Source organism: Zalophus californianus, chromosome 3 (assembly GCF_009762305.2).
Source record: "Zalophus californianus isolate mZalCal1 chromosome 3, mZalCal1.pri.v2, whole genome shotgun sequence".
In the NCBI taxonomy this organism is placed as follows: Eukaryota; Metazoa; Chordata; class Mammalia; order Carnivora; family Otariidae; genus Zalophus; species Zalophus californianus.
The window spans coordinates 174,156,847-174,180,077 of NC_045597.1; the positions used below are offsets into that span (position 1 = coordinate 174,156,847).

The window sequence follows — 23,231 nt, forward strand, 5'->3', positions numbered from 1 at the left end:
GAGAGAGAGCACACAAGCAGGGGCAGTGGCAGAGGGAGATGGAGAAGCAGGCTCTCCGCTGAGCAGGAAGCCTGATGTGGGGCTCCATCCCAGGACCCTGGGATCATGACCTGAGCCAAAGGCAGAGGCTTAACCGACCGAGCCACCCAGGCGTCCTGAGTAATTGATTTCTTCTTATTGCTGAATAATACTCTGTTTTGTGGATATGCCATATTATGTTTATCCATTCACCAATTGATGGGTATATTTGGATAGTTTCCAGTTTTTAGCTATTATAAATAATGCCATGAAAATTATAGGTCTTTGTATTTTTTTGTTTTTCTTGGGTGAGAGTGGAATTGCTGGGAAGTTTATGTTTAACTTTTTTAAAAAAAGCCACACTCCTTTCAAAGCAGTTTTACCATTTAACATCTCACCGGCAGTGAATGACGGTTCCACTTTTCCCATATCTTTGATGGCACTTGTGTCTTTTCAATTATAGCTATTCTGGTGGCGATGTGTTGGCATCCCTTTGTGGTTTTAATTTGCAGTTCTTTAAATACTAATGATGCTGACCTTTTTCAGATGGTTATTGGCCATTCATATATTTTTTCTTTGGTGAAATGTCTATCCGAATCTCTTCCCCATTTCTTAATTTGTCTTAACTAGATGTGGAGAATTCTGTATATATTCTGGATACAGGTCCTTTGTCAGATATGTGATTTGCAAATATTTTCTACAGTCTGTGGTTTATCTTTTCAGTGGTGTCTTTTGAAGTATAAGGTTCTTAATTTTGTTTTTCTAGATTATCAGTTTTTATTTTATGGATTATCATTTTGCAGTCTTACATAAGAAATCTTTGCCTAGCCAAGTCACAAAGATTTTCTTCTGATAGTTTTAGGTCTATAATCCATTGAGTTGATTTTTGTAAATGGTTATGAGGGTGAGTATCCTAGATGCATTGTTTTTCAAAGGGTAACCAGTTGTCCCAGCATCATTTATTGGAAAGACCATCCATTTCCCATCCAGTTGCTTTGGTATCTTGTTGAAAAACAACTGATCATACGTGTAAGAGTTTATTTCTATACCCTTCAATTCGCTTACATTGACCTATGTCTGTTCTTCATTGATACATTATTTTAATTACTTTAGCTTTGTAGTAAGCTTTGAAATACTATAATATGTCTTTCAATTTTGTTTTTTCCTAAAATTGTTTTGGCTAATCTAGATCCTTTGCATTTCCATATAAATTTTAGATTCAGCTTTTCAATTTATAGAAAAACGTCCTCTGGGATGTTGATAAGGATTGCATTGAGCATATAGAATAATTAAGGGAGGCGTTCCATCTTAACAATATTGAATTTTTTAACCCCTGAACATAGGATGTTTTTCCATTTATTTAGGCTTTTATTTACTTTCTCTCCATAGTGTTTGTAGTTTTTAGTATTCGAGTCCTGCACTTCTTTTGTTAAATTTTTGTGAGTATTTTATTCTTTTTAATGCTATCGTGGATGGAATTTTTTAGTTATTTTTTGGATTGTTTGTTTCCAGTGTATAGAAATACTGATTTTTGTATATTGATCTTATATCCTGCAAACTTATTAAACTTGTTTATTACTTCTAATTGTTTTTATATACTCTGAATTTTCTTAAGAATTTTTTTTAAGGGGCACCTGGGTGGCTCAGTTGGTTAAGCAACTGCCTTCAGCTCAGGTCATGATCCTGGAGTCCTGGGATCAAGTCCTGCATCGGGCTCCCTGCTCGGCAGGGAGTCTGTTTCTCCCTCTGACCCTCCCCCTTCTCATGTGCTCTCTCTCTCTCTCTCTCTCTCATTCTCTCTCTCTCAAATAAATAAAATCTTTAAATAAAAAAAAGAATTTTTTTAAGATTTTATTTATTTGAGAGAGAGAGAGAGAGAAAGAGCACAAGGAGGGGGAGTGGCACAGGGAGAGGGAGAAGCAGAGCCCCCCACTAAGCAGAGAACCTGACACAGGGCTTGATCCCAGGGTCCTGGGATAATTACCTGAGCCGAAGGCAGACACTTAACTGACTGAGCCACCCAGGTGCCCCTATACTCTGAATTTTCTACATGCAAGATGATATTGTCTGTAAATAAAGGCAGTTTTATTTCTTCTTTTCTAATTTGTATACCTTAAAACTCTTTTTCATGATTGTACTGGATGGAATATCCAACAGTCATAGAATAGTAAGAGTGATTAAGGTGAAAGCTTTTAGTCTTTTACCGTTAGTATGATGTTCTGGTTTTTCTCAGATTCCCTTTATCAACTTGAAGATTTTCTTTTCTCATTCCTAGTTGGTTGAGAGTTTTTATTACGAATGCATGTTTAATTTTGTCAGATGCATTTTTTTGATGCATTTTCTATATAGAAATGATAATGTGGGTTTGATTTTTCTGTTAGTATGCTATGTTATATTCATTGATTTTCAGTTGTTAAACCAGCCTTGCATGCAGGGATAAATTCCAGTGGGTATGTATATGTGTGTGTGTATATATATATATATATATATATATATATATATATATATATTAGGTATAATTCTTTCTTGTATGTTCCTGAATTCATTTTGCTGATACTTTGTTAGGATTTTTGTGTATATGTCCATGAAGGATACCTTTCTATAGTTTTCCTTTCTTGCAGCATCTTTGGCTTTGATATCAGGGAAATACAGGCCTCATAGAATGAGTTGAGAAGTATTCTTTCTTCCCCTTCAAGATTAATATTATTTCTTTTTTAAATATTTGATAGAATTTGCCAGTGAAACCTAGGCTAGGGTTCTTCGTAGGAAGCTTTCAATACTCGGTTATTTTACATACTGTAGGTTTGGTCAGATTTTCCATTTCTGCTTCATGGTCAATCTAAGTAAAACTTCACGGTTTTGCTTATCTTATAGAGATCCTGATTTCTGCTTTTATTGATTTTTTTTCCATTATTTTGTTTTTATTTCATTGATTTCTGCTCTTGTCTTTATATTCCCTTTCTTCTCACTTTGGATTTAATTTGGTCCTCTTTTTCTTAAAGTAGAAGCTTAGATTATTAATTTGAAACTTCATTTCTTTTCTAATGTAGGCATCGAAAGCTATACATTTCCCTCTAACCAGTTCTTTAGCTGCACACCATAAATTGTGATACATCATGTTTTTATTGTCATTCAGTTCAAATGCTTTCTTATGTCTTTCATGATTACTGCTTTGACCCTCAGATTATTTAGAAGAGTGTTCAATTTGCAGATATTGGAGATCCCCAAATTTCTTTGTTGATTTTTATCTTCATTCTGTCATAAGACATATTTTGAATGGTTTCAACCCTTCTAAATATATCGAGACTTGTTTCATGGCTTAGCCTATACTCTGTTCTGACGAATGTTCCATATGCCCTTTAAAATAATGTGTATTCTGCTGTCATTAGGTCGAAGGTTCTGCAAATGTCAGATCAGTTTAGATGATAGCTTGTTCAAATCTATATCCTTGTTGATTTTCTGTCTAGTCGTTCTCCATGATGTTTTGAGTATTGAAAGTTATTCCTCTTGAGACCTTGTGGACTGGTGAGACCTTTATAATATTTGCCTGACCCTAGCTAAACAAAAATCTGGAGACGCAAGTGAATCTCTGCAGAGTACCGGTAAAGAAAACGTCAGTTCAGGTAATAGAGTGTATTTTAAATAAGTCTTCAGGTATTGGAGTTTAAAAAAATTTTTTTAAACTTAGATACATGTATCACAAGATTATGTTTGTGTTTCATAATCCTCTGATTCATTGGAGGAATTCATTTACTTTAGTGAATGACCACCTTACTCAGTACAGAAAAATTGTGTAGATTCGGGAACTTGTTGGAGCACAGAGATGATTAGTTGTAAGTAATGAAAGTCAATTTACAATTTAGTGATAAATAGGTATTTTATTTTTTTTAAAAAGATTTATTAGAGAGGGAGAGAGAGAAAAGGAGAAAGCACTAGTGGAGGGAGGGGCAGAGAGAGAGAGGGAGAGAATCTCCAGCCGACTCCCTGCTGAGCACAGAGCCCAATACGGGACTCAGTCTCACAACCCTGAGATCAAGACCTGAGACAAAACCAAGAAGTCAACTGTGCCACCCAAGTGCCCTGACAATAGGTATTTTAGTACATAAGTCTAAGGTCAGTACTTATAGATTTGGAAAGTTTATAGATTCATTATTCCTTCCTTTCATTTGTTTCTTCTTTTGTGCCATTTCTCAAGCATGGGTTTATTTTGTTTGATTCATTATTTGTCTCATACATTGAGAAGAAAATATATGGAATAATTAAGGTTGGATTATCCTGTAATTGTCTCCATTTCTAATCACTCTTAGATGGACTGTAATGAAGCCAACAAGACTTATACATTGAAATTTTAAATGTACAGGATGAGAGGGAGCCGTTGAATATATAAACCAGAGATAAGATTTGCCTGTAGCAAATCCAGTTCACATTGGTAGTCTTTCCTGAGGACAGTGGGTAAAATTAAATAATTTGAAGGTCCTTTTTAATACAGCCCTTTAAGTATATGAGTAATAAACAGAAAGAAAAAAGTAGATGGTGCCAAAAATAAAAAAGAAAGGATCATGAAATAGAAATATTCTGAGTTTCACCATCAGTAAATGCCAACCCATGAAAAATATCTACCCATTTAAGACTCACTAGAAATAGAAACAACTGTTTATTAGCTCCCTAGACTTCTCCTCATTAAAAAATAAATGCATGCTCATTGGAAAAAAATCAAATAATAATAGAGTAGTACATAAAAGTTAAGAAAAAGAAGTCTCTTCCTTCATTGTCCCCATCTTTTCCAGTCCCTTCCCAAACTCACATTTTATCTTGCTTTCTCACCGTCTCCTCTTAGGAGTAACCCTGTTAATCCCTGTTAACGCTCCGTGTTGTAGTCAAGATGGTTAATATTTTAGGGTGTGGTAAATTGGGGTTATAGCCATAGACAATACATTTTGGAAAACACTCCCCCACTACCCCCCCAATTCCCAGTGCGATCAATCAACGTGATCTAAGAGAAGAAAAAGGAGCATACAGCAAAGTGGGATGGAGCTAAGTCATAGTAAGTGACAACAGAAAGATGACTATGTGCACATAGGACAGCGTTGGACATGGTATCTTTGGGGCACCTGGGTGACTCAGTTGGTTAAGCATCTGACTCTTGATCTCAGCTGAGGTCATGATTTCAAGGTTGTGAGCTCGAGCCCTGGGTATGGAGCCTGCTTAAGATGCTCCCTCTCCCTCTGCCCCTCGCCCCCATTAAAAAAAAAAAAGAAGTGGTATGTTCTCCACACATGCCTGCACACATCTCTTACACAGCCCATTTCCCTTTGTCTATGTATTTCCCCCTTCCATAGAGCTTTATTTTCGCCATCTCCATCTCTGTAAAACTAACGTGAAGTGTGGTGATAAAGTTCTAGACTATCCATTCCCCTTAGTGATACCAGTTCTAAAAATGCAGTGTGTGGGTTTAAATTGAGGGAATTCAAAAAGACATTTTCATTCTTTAGAGGTTTTACAGGAGTAAATCAGTGACATTTAGGCCATTCGTTCATCCATTTAGCAAATGGTGGAGCATCCTACTATGTGCTAGTCACTGTAACGAAACACAGACAGTAAACAAATAAGAAATGTCAAATGGTGGTAAGGACTTGTGTTTGTTTCCAAGGGTTTTGTAACAAAGTACCACAGAGGGGCCTCCTTAAAACTATAGAAGTTTATTTCCTCACAGTTATGGACTAGAATTCCAAAGTGGAGGTTTCAGGAAGGTTGGTTCCATCTGAGGACTCCGAGGGGAGTCTGTTCCATGCCCCTCTCCTAGCTTGTGGTGACAGCTGACAGTCCTTGGTGGTCCTTAGCTTGTAGACACACCACTCTGGTCTCTCTTCCTCTTCACAGGGAGCTCTCTTACAGTATGTGTCCAAATTTCCTTCTTTTTTTTTTTTTTTTTTAAGATTTTATTTATATGAGGGGGAGAGAGAGAGCATGAGCCGGGGGAGGTGCAGAGGGAGAGGGAGAAGCCGACTCCCCACTGAGCAGGGAGCCCGACACAGGGCTCAATCCCCGGACTCCCCCAGGATCATGACCTGAACCAAAGGCAGACGCTTAACTGACTGAGCCACCTAGGTGCCCTGAATTTCCCTCTTCTTATAAGGACACCAGTCAGATTAGGGCCCATTCTTATGACCTCATCTTAATTTGATTACATCTGCAAGGGCCCTATTTCCACATAAGGTCATATTCTGAGATTTTAGAAAGGACATGAATTTTCAGAGAATGGTATTCAAGTCATGATAGCACTAGAGAAAAAATTAAAACAGGATAGTGGGATAGTGAGTGCTGGGGTGTGATGGGCTTATGATTTTATAGAGGATCAAGGAAGGCTCACTTTTGGGGTGTCATTTGAACAGAGAATTGAGGAAGGTGGAGGAGAGAACCTGGTGGGTATCTCTGGGGAGAACGTTTCGGATGGAGCAGTATGTTCTCCTGAAGCAGGGCGTTTGACTTCATTAAGGAGCATCAGGGAAGCCATTGTGGCTGAAGGGAAGAAGTAGGAGATGAGATCGGGGGGTATCTGGGGTACATATCACATAGGGCCTCCTAGACCTCCTGCTTCTACTCTCAGTGAAATGGGAAACCACTGAGGAATTCTGAGTAGAGGTTGATCTAATTGACTTATGTTTTCAGAGTGCCCTGGCCACCATGTTGAGAATGGGCAAGTTTGAAGTAGGCAGATGAGTTAGAAGGCTACTGTAGTAATGCAAGTGAGAGAAAGTGAGAAGAGGTCAGATTCTTGGCATGCTTTAAAAGAATTGGCAGGTTTTACCGACTATTTGAATATAGGGTGTGAGAAAAAGAAAGAGTCAGGGATGACTCCTAAGTTTTTTGGCCTGAGCAACTGGAAGGAATTGGTTTTTACTGAAAGGACAGAGACATGCTAAGCTGGTTATGCAGGTTTGGACTTCAGGCAAGAGGTCTGGGTTCTAAATATAAATCTGGGAAAAGTCACCTAGAGATGTTCTCTGAAGGCATGAGACTGGATGAGATCTTTGAGAAGGGGAGAGGTGTGGTGTCTAGGGCACCGGTAGAAGGGGTCACTTAGATGCACAAATAGTACTCCAAGGCAGTAGGACACAAGGCAGTGTGGGTGCAGATGCAGGTGGGTGACCAATTTGGGGAAGAATTCATAGACTAGCCTGGCATAACCTGAACCATTAAAAGGCTGGACAGGAAAGCCCAAAGAAAAGTATCCCAAGTGATGGAACAGCCTAAGGATATCCTGGTGCTAATAGGACTTTCCCCAGAAAGAAGGGTTTTTTGATGCTGCTGTTGTTTTGCTTCTTGAGTTGACTGTTGATGAGCATATCTGACCACTTTGTACCCATTTATAATTCTCCCCTAATTTCCCATCATTTTCTGGATCTGTCTCTTCCTTTCCATCCTAACTATCAGTATCCTAATTCAAGCTTTCGTTACTTCACCATTGGACAGTTATAGCATCCTATATTAATTATCCTCAAAGTTCTTCTTGTTCATCCCATATGTTGGTACAGATTTAGCTTTCCTTTTTTTTTTTTTTTTAATTTTATTTTTAAGTAATCTCTACACCCAACAAACTTACAACCCTGAGATCAAGAGTTCCACGCTCCATTGACTGAACCAGCCAGGCGCCCCCAGACTTAGCTTCTTATAGCACAGATTTGGTTAAGGGTCAGCCCTTTTTAATCACTCCCCATGTCTTTAAAATTAGTCCCCCATTTCAAGGCTTTCCACAACCCTCTCTGCCATTGCAGACCCATCTTCTACAGGCCCCCTCTGTGAACTCTGTACTCATACCAAACAGTATTCCTGCTAATACCCTTATAACATTGGCTTGCCTGCCTCTGTATATTTGCTCATGATGTTCCTTCCACAAAGAATGCCCATTCTTTTTTCTCACCCCCAAAACCCGCTCTAAAGAGGTGCTTGTGATTTAAGAGCCAGTGTATCCTGGGATACCTGCACCTAGTAGTAGTTTTATTGTAGTGTGATACATTGTCAAGACGGCTGCTGTTAGTCCACCATCATTGGAACAGATAACCTCCATCTGTTTTTATGTTCGGTGAGTACTGCTGACTAAGTAATTTTTTTGTTTCCATTGTTGACTTTTTTTTTTTAAGATTTTATTTATTTAATTGACAGAGAGAGAGAGAAAGACAGAGAGAGAGGGAACACAAGCAGGGGGAGTGGGAGAGGGAGAAGCAGGCTTTCCGCCGAGCAGGGAGCCTGATGCGGGGCTCAATCCCAGGACCCTGGGATCATGACCTGAGCCGAAGGCAGTCGCTTTACCAACTGAGCCACCCAGGCGCCCCTCCATTGTTGACTTTAAGGGAGCAGTGCTTGAGAATAATCACAATTTGAATTTTTGAATTACAACAGAATTAACTCTCAGGTTCTCTGGATCAATTCATAAGTCTTAGCCCCATCGAAGAAGTGGAGAAAAATAATATCTCGGTATTTTGAGCTCTAAAATATTATACAACTTTCTTCACAAAATCAAAAAAGGGAAAAAATGAAAGGAAAAAAAGGATCTGAAGGAAAGATGCCATGTAAACACAGGGCATTATTATTTATCAATTTTTAGGAAGATTTACCACATGAAACATAGTTGTTTTAAATTTTCTGGTACTTGATACGTCCTTTTAAAAGTGACTCAGATTCCATCAAAAACTAATGATGTAATGTATGGTGATTAACATAACAATACAATAAAATTAAAAAAAAAAAGAGTGACTCAGATTCTTAGGGCATCGTAGGACACTGTGCTACCACCCCACCCCCATCGTCCATAAAAGCACATTCAAGCAGTGGCCGCCTGCTTCTCCTTTCTGTGGAGCCTGACTCACCACTCACTGTATCTCTTCAACTGATACATGAATTTCAATTCCATTCAATTGCCAACTTTTAATTGGATCCCATTGCCAGATTGGTCTCCTGTTCCAGAGTGTTTCCTCCTGGCTGCACTGTTACTATGGCTACTTGGTTCCTTCTGCTTACTTCCTGCATTAGGTTGATGACATCCACTCTGCTATGAAGCTAGACAGATACTGTAAAATTGCTACAGTACCAAACACTGTCATCTTGCATTCTGCCTCCCTCCTACTGCCCATCTGGAATGGGATCAAGTCTACATGGTAAGGTTATTAATTCTTCCATAGCACTTTTATTTTAGGAAGCTTCACCAAAGTTTTAGAGTTAGAAAATTGTGGAGACCCTCTCTCTCTACTGGAGACCCTCTCTCTCTACTCCCTAGCCCCACACCTAACACATACTTCCAAGCATATGGCATATACATTACACAAAGGAGCCAAAGAAGTCACTTCATTTGATGAAAAAAATCTTCCTTTAGCTTCTTTCTTATGTTAGCATCGTGTCCCAATTTTGGACTTTAAATGCACTCCTTCCTGGAATTGGGGAAATTAGTTATAAAAACAAAAAAATGGACGTTCTTTGGTCTTTAGCAAACTGCTGTATGCCCTGTAAATCTGTAAATATTCATAGATAACCTTCAGGTTTTGTGGGACATGTTCAGTGGGTCTTTAGTGGTTAAATTGAATGTTGTTAATAAAAAATAAAAAGACCATAGAATGCCATAGAACCCACCCTTTGACCAGGAGACTTAAAATTTTCAGCTGACTTAGGAACAGACCTGGTCTTACACTCAAGTTATTTAAGAGGAGAACCATTATTCATCCAGAATGAAGAAGACTTGTTGTAATGTTCTCTTACATAAAATGAGCTTACCACTAGTGGGCTTGCTGGATGCCATTTTTCTAGTTTCTCATTAGCTCGCACTATCACTTTTTTCTAGAGTGAGCTAAGACCAAGAGACCGTCCTGTGGCTATAAGGTAGGACTCACAGTTAGCTCAAATAAAAACAAAAATAAAACGAGCGAGATCTCGAGTCTGCAGGAATGGATTCTGACAATAAAGACTTTGCGTTTACTCTGCTCCTTGTGCCTGGGGTTTTAATTTAACACATCAATGAAAAGGCAGCATTTAAAAGGGGGGGAAACACCCAGCAGGACTTACTTTTATTAGTGCAATTTGTAAGAAATTACTGCATTTAATGAGAAAATCATTAAGCATGAAAAAATGGTCTGTGACTGAACTTGTGGAGTTTAAATGGTGAGGCTTTAATTGAGTTTTTTAGTTACTGGTAAGAAAATAATATAATAAACCAGCCAAGGCTGTATCTATATTGTTGAATGGTCAGCATTTTATATGTCTTCATTCAATTTCCTGTGCCACTGGTCACGCGTGATACTGTGGCTGTGGTGGTCTCTGTGTCAGGGCCACGGACTGTTTCTCTTCTCAGAAGGGAGGCAGGCAACTCTGTCTGCTCAATGAGGAATTCTGGGGCAAATTGTCTCCCAGAACAGCTTCTAAAAGGGGGAAGATCAGGGCAGAGGCAAAGAGCAGGACAGAGCTGTGTCTATTTCACAGTCCAGCTGCTTCAAAATAAGACATCTGCACGTCATTTTCAGGTTTGTAAAGTTTCTCCTTTTGTCCTAATTCTCAGTTTCTTTTGTTGCCACCCGGTGATTTCTTTCTCCCCAACAAAGATATTTCACTGAAGACCACAAAACTAAAACCGGGAACACCAGACATGCTAGACCAGGAGCAGAAACATTGAGGGCAGATTCTGCCTGGGGTCTTAGATCCAGCCTCTTTTGGAAATAGAAGCAGAAAGGACATTTAAGAAATAAGTCAGCATATCTTTTGTCATGGAGAAGAAAATATTTAGGATATCCTTTTTTGTACTTCAGTCTTCAGAAGATCCTTTGACTTCTGTGAAAGGGTTCAGTCACTTCCGGTTCTTCTGGTTTGTCATCGCGGTCCACACAGGTGTGTGGCCACCATGTGCTGGGTTTCACAGGGTTAGACCTGAAGAAGAGGGAGATGTGTGTAGCTCTAAAGGTGTTTCAAGTAGACGTGAAAATCTTTTTTTTTTCACGTGATCTGGTTTTGTAGAAGTATGCTTTAAATATATGTATTTTTAAAGATTTTATTTATTAGAGTGCACGAGAGAGAGGGAGCATGAGCGAGGGCAGGAGGGTGGAGAGAGAAGGAGAAGCAGACTCCCCACTGAGCAGGGAACCCAACACAGGACTCAGTCCCAGGATCCTGGGATCATGACCTGAGCCGAAGGCAGACACTTAGCTGACTGAGCCACCCAGGCAACACACACACACACACACACACACACACACACACACACACACACACACACACACACACACACACACACACACACACACACACACACACACACACACACACACACACACATTTATTTAATTAATTTATATATAATTTATATGTATATACACACAAAATTGGCTGAGAAAAGCTTTAAACAAATGCTTATGAACCTTTTCAATAACTTTTCATTGAACTTTGTTGTATTCTCTCTCACTAGAAAGAAGGAAAGAAAAAAACCTATACATTTTATCTTCCTTTATTATTTAAAGAATACTTTGTTAATTTTGTGTCTCCAGGATCTATCCAGTGCATAAAATGGGGCATCCACCTCTCTGGGTTCATAGTGACACTGTGTGGAGTGGCCCCTAGACCCACTCCTCGCCCCTCCCATGTATGTACCAGATCTGGGTGGTGGGTGGGGACGGGACAGAGCCAGCCCCTGCAGGTTGTATTTCGCAGCCTCCCATGACAACTGGCTTCCTACAGGGTTCAGCCAACAGGAGACCCTGGTGGGAAATTGGTAGGAGGCAAGGAGGGAGGGAGAAGCCGGGGTATTTCTTCCTCCCTCTCTGTTAGGCAGCATCTCCAGTCCTCCATGGCTTCAGCTCCCACTGGACAGGCCCCTGAGCTCTAGTTGTTTTACCTCTCTCTTCTCTTTTCTCCCCTTTCCCCTGCACTGCCAAGGGGTGCTGAGGGCTTCTTGCTCTTCCTAATCTCTGGGTTACAGCACCATTTTCAGTTGGCTTTACAGCCCTTCAGCACCTGTGTAACAGTTGCCTGCATTGCACTTCCTTTGTCAGAGTGATTTCTCTTCTTCTGGTTGGACCCTGGCTGATAGATACCCAGCTTCTATCCATGATGACCAATATTTATCCTGTAGTAAAGAGCCATAAGCCTGTTGGCGATCCACTTCTGTTCTAGCTGCCTGTATTAAAACACAGACTCATTTCCTTATCAGGCAGATGTTTCTTGTAAGTTTCTGGCTTAAAATGGTAATTGTATTTACATGTGCATTTAATTGGTGGCAGACTGGACTAGCTTTGAGTTTTGTTTGCCGATAGATACTATTATTTTATTCTCTTTAATTACTGACCTGACCATATACTTATTTAAATGCTTAATTTATATCGTCACTTTTTAAGTTTGTTTTATGAAGATGCCACTGTCATTGTGTAAATCTGTTCTTAACATTTAAAAATAATTTAACTGCCGACTTCTGTAAAATATGCACCCCTTCAATAAGTACAGTTCACAGGAGGCATTGAGAATAGTGAGAAGGATTAAATTGGGAAGTGTCCTGAATGATGCCTGGGTTGAGCAAAATCGTTTGAGATGGTTTTACAGCCCTTTATATATAATGTGTGACGGGTGAGCGAACCCACTGCTGTTTGGGCTCTGTCCGATGAAGGGGAAAAAACCCACAATAAATGACTTCCTTTCATTCTGTTGGAAACATCTTTGCAGAGAACAGAGGTAGTAAACAAATGTCAAGTTAGAAGCTGACAAGCACATGGCCCCGGGTGTTTTGGCCCCTGTGAAGAAGAGAGGTGATTCATTTTCTGGGATTTCGGGCGGTGGTGAATATTTTCTCTAGAGAGGGAGAACATACATTTCAGATTAAACAAAAAAACTCTGCCATTTTCCCCATACATAAAACTTTTGTATCTGTGTTGCATTTTTAGTGTTAACACTAAAATATTATTGAGACTGATTTTGTGTATCAACAATCTTTACATATGTAAGATGCTGGGCTAATATATAATGCCCATATTTAAAACCTCAAAATTTAGACCATTTTGATTTTGAAGACTCCTTGAAATAAATGACGGCCCTTGCCTAAGATGGATGGCTCTTTCAATGGCCATCTTTTATATTAGCTACTAATGAGTATTACTGAGCCTCTGACTAATTCTGAAAAGCATTTTGGTGAATTATAATTGGCACTGTGATTTACTGAGTATGAAGACTGACAGGCCATTCCATACCCTGTAATTGATGTGGAAGCGGAGACAAGCACCCTGATGATCAGCATTTCCTTTATGTGGGGTGGGGAGGATGGGGGCTTCAAAAGCGTCATCAAGCCAAAGTAGAATATTATTTTTGTCTGCCATTTCTGCATTTTACTTTTATTAAAAATGGCAGGAAAACATGAAATGCCACCAGACTTTGGAAGGGAAGTCTTGTCCACATCCCATTGTGATATTCAGTATATTAAAGCATCATCCATCACAGCTATTTGCTGGTGTTAAATGGTTCATGATAGTCAGTGAACTGCAAAATAGTCTGGATAGACTGACAGAATTCAGAATCATGGGCCAGATGCACAGGCCATGTAACCGATGATTCCTGGAAGGGCAGAATCTGGTTCTTCGTATTCATTGGATTTATTGCAGGTGTGGATATATTTATCTCCCTGTGTTCCTGAACTTCCTGGAGGGAAAGACAGTCTAACATGTAAGAAAACTCAATCCATATAGGCCCACAAATACGTAAGAACTTCACTCTCCAGTAGAAAGTAGATGTTGAGACTCCTGCTTCCTTTTCTTTTATCCCTTCTTTCCTGTATCATTATTGCAAATGGATTATTGACTTTTGCTTTTGCCTGTAAGATGGCAAGTGTGTGTGTGTGTGTGTGTGTGTGCGCGCGCGCGCCATCATATATCAAGATAAAATGGGTCAGGGAACTGTTTTTTGCAAAGCAGTTCAGTCCCTATTTAGTTGATATATGGGCTCCTGGGTTTAAGGACTCCCTAAGCTTCAGTACGTAATCCCTTGTGCTTTTTATACTCTTTTTTTTTTTTTTTTTTGCAGTCTTTATGTCATAGTTTGGACACAGCAGACAGCTCTCCTCTTTAATCTCTTAGCATCTTTGGCACCATACCCTCATGGTTTTCGTGTGTCTCCCTCAACACTCCTTAGCTCCTTTGTCAACTGTTTTCTCTCCATGAGCTCTAAATGTTGCAGTTCCTTAAAGGCTTGGTCTTCAACCCTTCTCCCCTGCAGTTGCTCTGGAGCCAAGCTCCATCCTGCCTCAGCGCCCTCACACAGACTGCTGTCTTCTTAGACCACCCACCTCTCCCCTAGCTGATTCTTCCTCCTTCCCCTCCTCCTGTCTGGACTCCATTTGCTTCTCTTCAGACATACCCTGTCCTTTCCCACCTCTCTTCTTCATACTTTTGCTCATTCTGTTTTCTGCTCTATGATGGCCAAATTCTATTTTTCATTGCCCAGCAAAAAAGCCATGTTAATTCATGAAAATGTCTTATAATCAGTCACCAGGGATTTTTAAAAATTCACATCAGCTCACTAAGGTCCCTGGCTCTCATTTCAAAAGAAAGGAGGAATGCTGAATCTCTGGGATTACTACCCATGGCCTGTGAAGGCTCTTGTGGCTAGATATGTAATTCTGAGTGATTTTCCGTGGGTCTCTTCAGAGCAAGCAGGCTGCAGTAAGTGCTGGAGGAGCACTGTCAAACCCTTCTGTCACTTGACCGCTCCAAGCTGATAGATCGCTTCTGTTGCTTTGAGCTGCTTGTTGGTTTTCCGCTCTGCCTACTAATCAGGGCTGTGTTATTTACCTTGTTTAAAAAGACCCATCCAAACATCCTTTCTCTCCTTTGTATTGTTGGGTATTAATTCACCACTGCAGGATACATTGGTAAAGATTTCAGAAATTGCAAGGAAGTGTTTCTTTAATCCCTCAAGTTTGCTAAGTACTTTATTATAATGGAGATCATAATCTCCTAGTTGGTGGAAGAGACGAAATAGTTACTGGGGATATTTTTCTCTTGCTGCAAAATTATTGTATTAGGAAACACTTTGTCCAGTTTTTTTTTTTTTAAGGTTTTATTTATTTAGAGAGAGCATGAGAGTGGGGGGAGGGGCAGAGGGAGAGAGAGAGAATCCCAAGCAGACTCCCTGCTGAGCGCAGAGCCCAACATAGGGCTGATTTCACAACCCTGAGACCATGGCCTGAGCTGAAATCAAGAGTGAGGTGCTCAGCTGACTGAGCCACCCAGGCGCCCTGCTTTGTCCAGTGTTTTAATCCTTTCCATATGCTATAGGATTCTTAGGATGTAAGTTGATGGCACTGAATTTGATGTCTTTCATAAGGCATTGAGCAGTGCTCAGGTCACTGTGATTAAGTTAGTGGCCTCGAGCCTTTATAGGCAAGCCTTGAAAGTAGTTTCATTAGTACTGTGCACGTACCCATTCATAACTATTACGATGCTCAGACGAGGCCATGATTGTGGCCGCACCTTGACCGTTCAGCATAAATTGCCCTCCCAGCCAGCGAGTGAGTGGTTTCAGGGCACAAGTAAGACTGAGCCTTTATGCCATGAATGTGTACATCTCCTTGGTTTGTTCTATACCAGTTGTAAGGGTCAGTTGCAATCTGCTCAGTGACTTATATTCCCTGATGACTTTATGTTTCTCTTTTCCTTACTGAAAACTCTTTGTTAGGCAGCCTCAAGTTGCAACCTGTCTTAGAAACAATAACATTAATAATGTATTTCCTCTTTCTGTAGAATTTATGACATTGCTGACAGTTATTGTTTATTAAGTGTTCATGGCTTGTAGAATACTGAGCAACAGAGAGAATATTCAGGTTCAAGGGCAGAAGATATGTAGCAATGATTCTTCATTCTAAAGGGATATTATTAAATTAAGACAAAGGCTGATCTTTTCTAATTTGACCTGTGACTGATAGAAGATGGGGTGTCCCTGGCTCATTACTCTTCTCTGTCTGGCACTGTTTAACGTTTATCATGAGTAGGATTAGGGGAGGGACTAGAGGATCTATTTTCTGTGACTGTATCAGGAAAGACAGTTTGGAATTACCCAAATGGCCCCTAAATTCTGGGGGGAAAACAAAAAGGAACCACAACTTTTTAAAAAACCGTTTAGTGTTAGTCCCCTAAGGAACACTTAGGCATAATTCTAAGCATTGTAGAAATTAAACTTTATTTCTTGATAGATATCAGTAAGTATTCTCAAACTTTTCGAATGCAGACTTTCAGAATCAGCATTTTGCATCTCACCTGCCCTTCCCATCCGCCCCCGCTCAAAGAAGAATAGCTTTTGTGCATACTGACCATGAGGCTCTTGAACCATAATATATACTTACAGGCACACAAAGCATGTACTCTCTCTAACCAACGTCACTCAAAACAAGGAAAATAAATTTGTTGTCTTATGTTCTAGCAAGTTGCCAGCTAATAAATCACATTGAACAGTTTCTGGATACTAATGAAACGCCGTATTTTATGAAGAGCATGGACTGCATCACAGTCTTCCGGGAAGAAGCCATTCAGGTAATGCTATCCCAGCCTGTCTTCCTCTTCCTGGATGCTTAGCCACCATCACAGGGGAGACATACAGCACCCCACAAGTAAGCGTAGGCTTCGGAAATCGTTGTTCTCACCCTGAATAGCTGTGTTTGCCAAGAGATGCCAAAATGACTAAGTCTTTTTACTGTCACTGTCGTTTCTGAGGGGGCATAAAGGTGGGTGGGATGAACGGGGTGCTTCGTCCCTGGGAGTCAGTTCTTTATTACATCATAGCCCTGGCTGCATGGTTCCTGGCCAGCAAACCAGGGAAATTTCCATTGTAACCTCTGGTGACCCACCCGTTAAAGGACCAGCTAAGTTATTTTAAAGAAATTGGTGGAAAATATGTGTTGGTGTAATTATTGAGAAGGATTTTATGAAGACGGGAGTAGGGATCTGAAATGCCAGGAAAAATTAACGCTGAAAATTAATTAATCAGCACCACACCCCACTTTTTATGTAGGTTTTTTTGTTTGTTTTATTAGGAATTTTGAGAAAACACTGTGAAAATCTTCCAAATTATTTCTAGGCTTTTATACATAAACTCTAGGCAAGAGTGAGCAAGTTTAAATTAGAAAGTATATTTTTAAAGTAGGCACAGTTGTAGTATATGTTCTCATGTGGGTGCTTATTAAATATTGGCTGAGTGAACAAACTAATTCTTGAATTGTTTAGGTTCTTACAAAGAATGATAAGAAAATGGGAAAATTGTTAAAATTAGGGTAGAAGTAGATGATCCAAATGCCCTATAGGTAAAAGACAAAATATGGACAGTCAGTATAGGACTAAGGATGCCCCAGGTGAAGAAGGATCTGGTAAGGTGGGAAAAGGTAGTGAAAGTGTATTGCTTTTTTAGCATTGCCCTCAGCTAGATGGAGTGCCCAGTAACACTTCAGTGCCCTGTTGTCATCAACTGTCCTTTAAAGTACCAGGTCACTTGATTTCTTAAAATAAAAATTTTTAAAAAGCAAGGGAGAGATGGAAGAGCATCAAAAGAGACTCTAGAGACATATCAGCCACTCTTAATATAGAGACCTTTTCTAACTGCAAAACTATACAACACACACACACACGAAAAAGAAAAAGGGTTTGTAATTGGGAAAATGTGAATACTGACTGGCCATTTACTCCTATTAAGGAATTACTACTAATTTTTTCGTATTTTTTAAAAAGTCCCTCTCTTTTTAGATTTTAGATACTGCATACCGGAATATTTATAGATAACATAACATGGTTGATGTTTGCTTCCGAACAAACCCAGGGTTGTGGGAGAAGATTGGGGTATATGCGGAGCAAGACTGGCTGAGTTGACAGTTGTTGAAGCTGGGTGATGGGCATATTGAGCATTCATGAAACTCTTCTATTTTTGTTTGACTTTGTCTATATTGAAGGTTAAAAAGCACAGCACCGAAAAACTGGTGTGGTTCTGAGCAGGTGTGTACCTTCCACAGATGGAAGGATTTCTGGTTCCCAGCAAACCAAGCTGAAATTTGGAATGACAGACCAGACCTCCCATTTACCAAAGGGAGGGCATTATATATTTTTCTTATTAATAACGGTGGGTTTGTATATATAGCCCTTTGTCCTGGGAGTGACTTGTTTCTGTATCTGCTCTGCCCCCACATGCCGCCCCAGTTTTCAGAAGAGCAGCGCTTTAACAATTTCCTGAAAACCCTTCGAGAGAAAGTGGAAATGAAACAGTTAAATCATTTCTGGGAAATTGTCGTTCAGGGTAAGGTGTCTTCTGTCATTTTCTCCAAATATTTATGCTCTTTTTTTCTAAACCTAAATGTAAAATATGGCAACCTGGTGACTTTCCGTGTGGATTTGGGAAAATGCTCAGGATTCAGTGAACGAAAAATCTTGCTTAATGAGCATAAATAAAAAGTGATAAATAATAAGTAAACATGTAAGTCCTGTCTTGAACTCTGTGCAGCAAGACCCATTTCCAAGATGGAAACTTTTTTTTTTTTTTAAGATTTTGTTTATTTGACAGAGAGAGAGAGACAGCGAGAGAGAGGGAACACAAGCAAGGGGAGTGTGAGAGGGAGAAGCAGGCTTCCTGCTGAGCTGGGAGCCCGATGTGGGGCTCGATCCCAGGACCCTGAGATCATGACCTGAGCCGAAGGCAGACACTTAACAACTGAGCCACCCAGGCGCCCTGAAGATGTTACCTTTCTGTTTGTTGGAAGGACCTGTGTGGGCAAACACTGCCCCCTTAGATTCTTAGACCCTCTGTCCTGCCTGACCCACAGCACTGTCACTGACCTCACCCACATTTTGCCCTCCTGCTACCTTTCATGAGTATGTTCTTGGGCTTTCCGTATCAGCAGACCAGCGTCTTCATGCACCAAAGCCACTCCCTCACTTATTCACAGTGACCAATGCGAACTTAACCTAGAAAGAAGGCAGCACACACTCTTTCAGTGTTAGGCTTGATGTTGGATTTCCTTCATGCCCTTTGCCTGTTTTTTTCTCACCTGACTTGATTTTCTTTCAGAACCAAGTATAAGCTACTACCTATTAAAAATACCTCTTATGAAAACAATGATGTTGTAAATTATGAAACTTTTCACTTGAAGTAGGGCCCTCAGATTAGTTTCAACCTGTCTTTCTGTGCATACTCTGTAAAAAGGAGTTGCATATCTATCTATCCAGCTTCTAAGGGGCAGCTTTTCATCACTCAGGCAAGTATTTCCCTGACAGTTAATTTTTCAGCCCTTTAACTTCTACACTGGGGAGCAAAAGCAATTAGAATAGGTGGTGAATGGGGCTTACTCAAATCACTCTGGTGTCTCTGCTGCCAAGGAGATTGGTTTTGGTGTTTATTGATTGCCTGCAGCATATTGTTTGCTGAAAGGAAACTTACAGGACATACACAAGGTACGTATTTTCTGAGAACTTATATCCTAATACACATGACCTGTGCCATTTCTAGGTACAAATGGATGTTAAATGTATGTGCTTTTCTGAAAGTTTATCATGCCTCAGCCATTTGAGGCAGAAGAAAATCTTAGGAAGAAGAGAAAACTAAAGGGTAGATTTTCTATCCTTGATTTGCTCTCACTGAGCTAAAAATGTCTGCAGCTTCCTATATTGGGTATCTAATGGGTTTGGGCCAAAGTATATAGTCATTCAGTTATTTATTTACTGAGCTTGTGCCATGCCTACATTGAAGGGAATAGAAAGATGAATAAAACACATTCCCTGCCCTTGAGAAAAGTATGATCCATCAGGAGAGAAAAAATATGTACACATAGTTACATAAGGTAAGATACGATGACAGCAACTTCAAAGGCATAAACAGAGTGATCTGAAAACTCTGAAGGAGAGGTTTAATCAGGGAAGACTTCATGCAGCAGATAGCATTTGAGATGTGGCCTTTATTTTACACAGGCTAAGTAGGAAACAGGATAATATAAGATGGAAGGAACAGTGTGAGTTAAGTGCCTTCACAGTCTTCCATTTCTTTTAGAGAAGAGCACCTGTGGAGTTTTAAAAATCTCTGATGCAGATATGGGAGGAGGTGTGGTGGAGAGGAAGGTGTGATTGGGATTGCTTTGCCCTGGGGTTTCACTCTGAATTACTTTTTAGATGGAATTACTCTGATCACCAAAGATGAAGCCCCTGGAAGTTCCATCACAGCGGAGGAAGCCAAAAAGGTATTGTGGAATAATAACCATCTTTAGATGAATTATTCTAATGGGTATTATTTTCTTGATGCCCATTCCTCCTTGAAAAATTTAAATTTTAAGGGTAACTTAGTGTACCTATTCTTTATTTGACCAATTGGCCAATTCCTTTTCCTTCAACTATAGCGTTTTTGTAGGAGAAATTGTAAACTCCCTCAGTCTTCCATAGACTATAGCCCTGTTTCTAGAACTCACCTGGAATCACATTGTCATTAGCTCTAGAGCTCCTGAAGTCCATAGCACATACCAAGCGTAGCCGAGACATTGGTAAAAGCTATGAAATCCAGGTAGCCCAGCGATTCCCACTGTGGCCACACTTCAGTCACCTGGGGAGCTATTATTTAAGAAGTATTGATGACAAGGCCCCTCCCCCAAAGATTCTGGTAATCCAAAATGGGGTCGTGGGCAGGGTTTGAGTTCTTAAAGCCCCTCAGGTGGTTATAATGTGTAGCAAAGTAGAGAAACCTTAGTATTCCAGAGTAAGGCACATTCAGAGGTGTTTTTAGTGAAAGACTCATGTATTGACACAAGCAGACCAATGTCTCCCTGTTTGAGCTGATTCAGCTATGAATCAAGTATATGTGGCTATTGAGTTTAGTGATCTTTCATTATATCTCACGTTTGTGATGAGAGTTAAAATTAAATAGAGTACCTCAGAGTATATGGTTGGTAACACTGAGCTTCATTTACAGCCCCTGACTGATCCAGGCTTGCTGGCACAGCGCCCAGCGCCTGTCGGTCACATGCTAAAGCCTCAGCTGTCTGCTAGGCACTGTGCTGGGTAATAAGACGGCATTCCTGCCCTCCAGAAACTTAGCTACAGACTTGCAGAGGAAAATATTGGAGATTTAAAAACATAACTACACACGCTCACAGAGAGCTTGATATGGGCTGGTGGACAGGAATCTGTTAAAGGAGTGGCAGGAACAAGGCTGGAAGTATTCATCTTATGGCTAAATTCAGGCCAAATTTAAAAATGCCTTACAATTTCAACTCAAAAAGGCATTTGGCAGAAACAGTAGTATTTTTTGGCAAAGAAATTAGGATATACGAGAATGTATTAAGGATACTTTGCCTGGCAAAAGCATTTTGTTAAAGAACATATATGGTCCCTGCTTTCAGGAAGTGAGATCCTGGAATTTTAGAAGCACACGCTAACATGCTGAGGATTGCCTCAGAAGGGGCTCCACTGTGTCTGTACCTCTTCCACTACAGTTAATACGTGAATATGTCATTACTCTAGAGGATGTCATTTAACTGCTTGATTTTATTTCTGTTTGTTACTTTATACAATGGCATGATAATATTTCCCCTTGGAACTAGTGTATCACTCAGTGCTCTCCAGAGAGACAGAACCAGTAGACTATATATATATGGATGTTTGTGTGTGTGTGTGTGTGTGTGTGTGTGTGTGTGTGTGTGTGTGGGTTGGTTGGGGAGAGATTTATTTATTTTAAAGAATTGGCTCATGAAATTGTGGAGACTGGCACATCTGAAATTTGTAAGGCAGGCCAGCAGGCTGGAAATTCGGGCAAGATTTCTGTGTTACAGTCTGAGGCAGGATTCCTTCAGCTGATTGGATGAGGCCTACCAGTATGACCAAGGGTAATCTTTACTTCAGGTCAGCTGATTGTAAATGTTAATCACATCTACAGAATACCTTCACAGCAACATCCCGACTAGTGTTTAGCACCACAGCTGGGCACTGTGGCCTAAGCCAGGTGGACACATAAAATTGACCATCACTTAGCGTGAGGGCTTATCAGTCAGCTTTTGCTAAACAAGTAAAATAAGTCAAAGCAAATCATTTAATTTTAGTCATTATTGCATTTTATTTTTTACTTCTTTAAAAGTTTTTATATATTTATTTATTGGAGAGAGAGAGAGAGCTCGAGCAGGGGGAGGCACAGAGGGAGAAGCAGACTCCCCGATGAGCAGGGAGCCTGATGCAGGGCTCAATCCCAGGACCCCGAGATCCTGACCTAAGCCGAAGGCAGGTGCTTAAACGACTGAGCCACTCAGGCGCCCCAGTCATTATTGCATTTTTAAAAATCTGTCATCCAGGTGAGAGTTGAGTACATATTACTGTTACTGAAGGAAGACGAGAGCACCAATCTAAAAAGGTAGTAGTTTCCCTCTCAGCAGTATAGTGCATCTTAACCAAAGGTGTCATACCTAAGTGAGTCCAGAATAGTAGAGAGGAAAGAAATCTAAGAAGGGATGACGTGCTTCTCGCAAATTGTCTGGGGCTTGTTCTGTGATGCAGAGGTGGTGTCTTCTTTGGAACTTAAGGGCACAGAGCCTAATCATGGGGAATCTTCGTGTCCGTTCATTCAGCTGCAGAGGACTTCGAGTTAATGACGAGGTTTGGGGCAGTGTCCTTGCGTGGTTCCAGTGTCAGCAGAACTGATTTCAGTTGGTTGTAATTGAAGATAACTCAGAACTTGCCATCTTTTTTTTTGTTTAATGTTCAAAAACATTAATTTTGTTTCCCAGGGGGAAAATGAAATCCTTTGTATTAAAAATGTTTTTAAATAGCACCTGTAGGTTTTTGGAGAGAAGTGTGAAAGAGAGTGTGGGGGATGATGGGGAGAATCACTGGGGGTGAGTCTGGCTCAGAGAAGCTGGCTCCTTGTGGTTCCCAGGAGAGAGAAACGCCTCCGCCCGGTCAGGGAGGGTAGTCTCTTCTGACAACGGTGCGCTGCAGTATGTATATCGCCTTCAAAGGAAGTGTTGAGTTTGGTCCCTCGCCATATAATCGGTTAAGGAAACCTGACTATAATCAGAGGTTGAAGAGCAGTACTTACAGCCCATTTCAAGTCTTCTAAGGCACTTACATAAGTTATTTAAAGTTAGAAAGCTGTCGAATTATTTTTATTAAATGTTGATTTGAAAGGAAATAATTATCCAGGGATGTCCATTTTAAATGAAAATTAAATCATAACTTTACACTTGCACCTCTTAA

At 40.2% G+C, this 23,231-nt stretch overlaps 1 protein-coding gene across 5 annotated transcripts in view; it reads left to right on the top strand.

The window, feature by feature from the left end:
* Window positions 1-23,231, top strand: part of XRCC5 (X-ray repair cross complementing 5) — an 87,957-nt gene that overhangs the window by 57,807 nt on the left and 6,919 nt on the right. For 2 of the 5 annotated variants that reach the window (XM_027589731.2, XM_027589727.2), the window contains exons 17-19: window positions 16,450-16,559; window positions 18,210-18,306; window positions 20,169-20,236. In XM_027589731.2, coding sequence (XP_027445532.1) covers window positions 16,450-16,559; window positions 18,210-18,306; window positions 20,169-20,236 — 275 coding nt within the window. Of the gene's footprint in view, window positions 1-9,048; window positions 9,174-16,449; window positions 16,560-18,209; window positions 18,307-20,168; window positions 20,237-23,231 lie in introns of those variants that run through there. The other 3 variants (XR_003519146.2, XR_003519147.2, XM_027589728.2) reach the window with 3 other exon arrangements.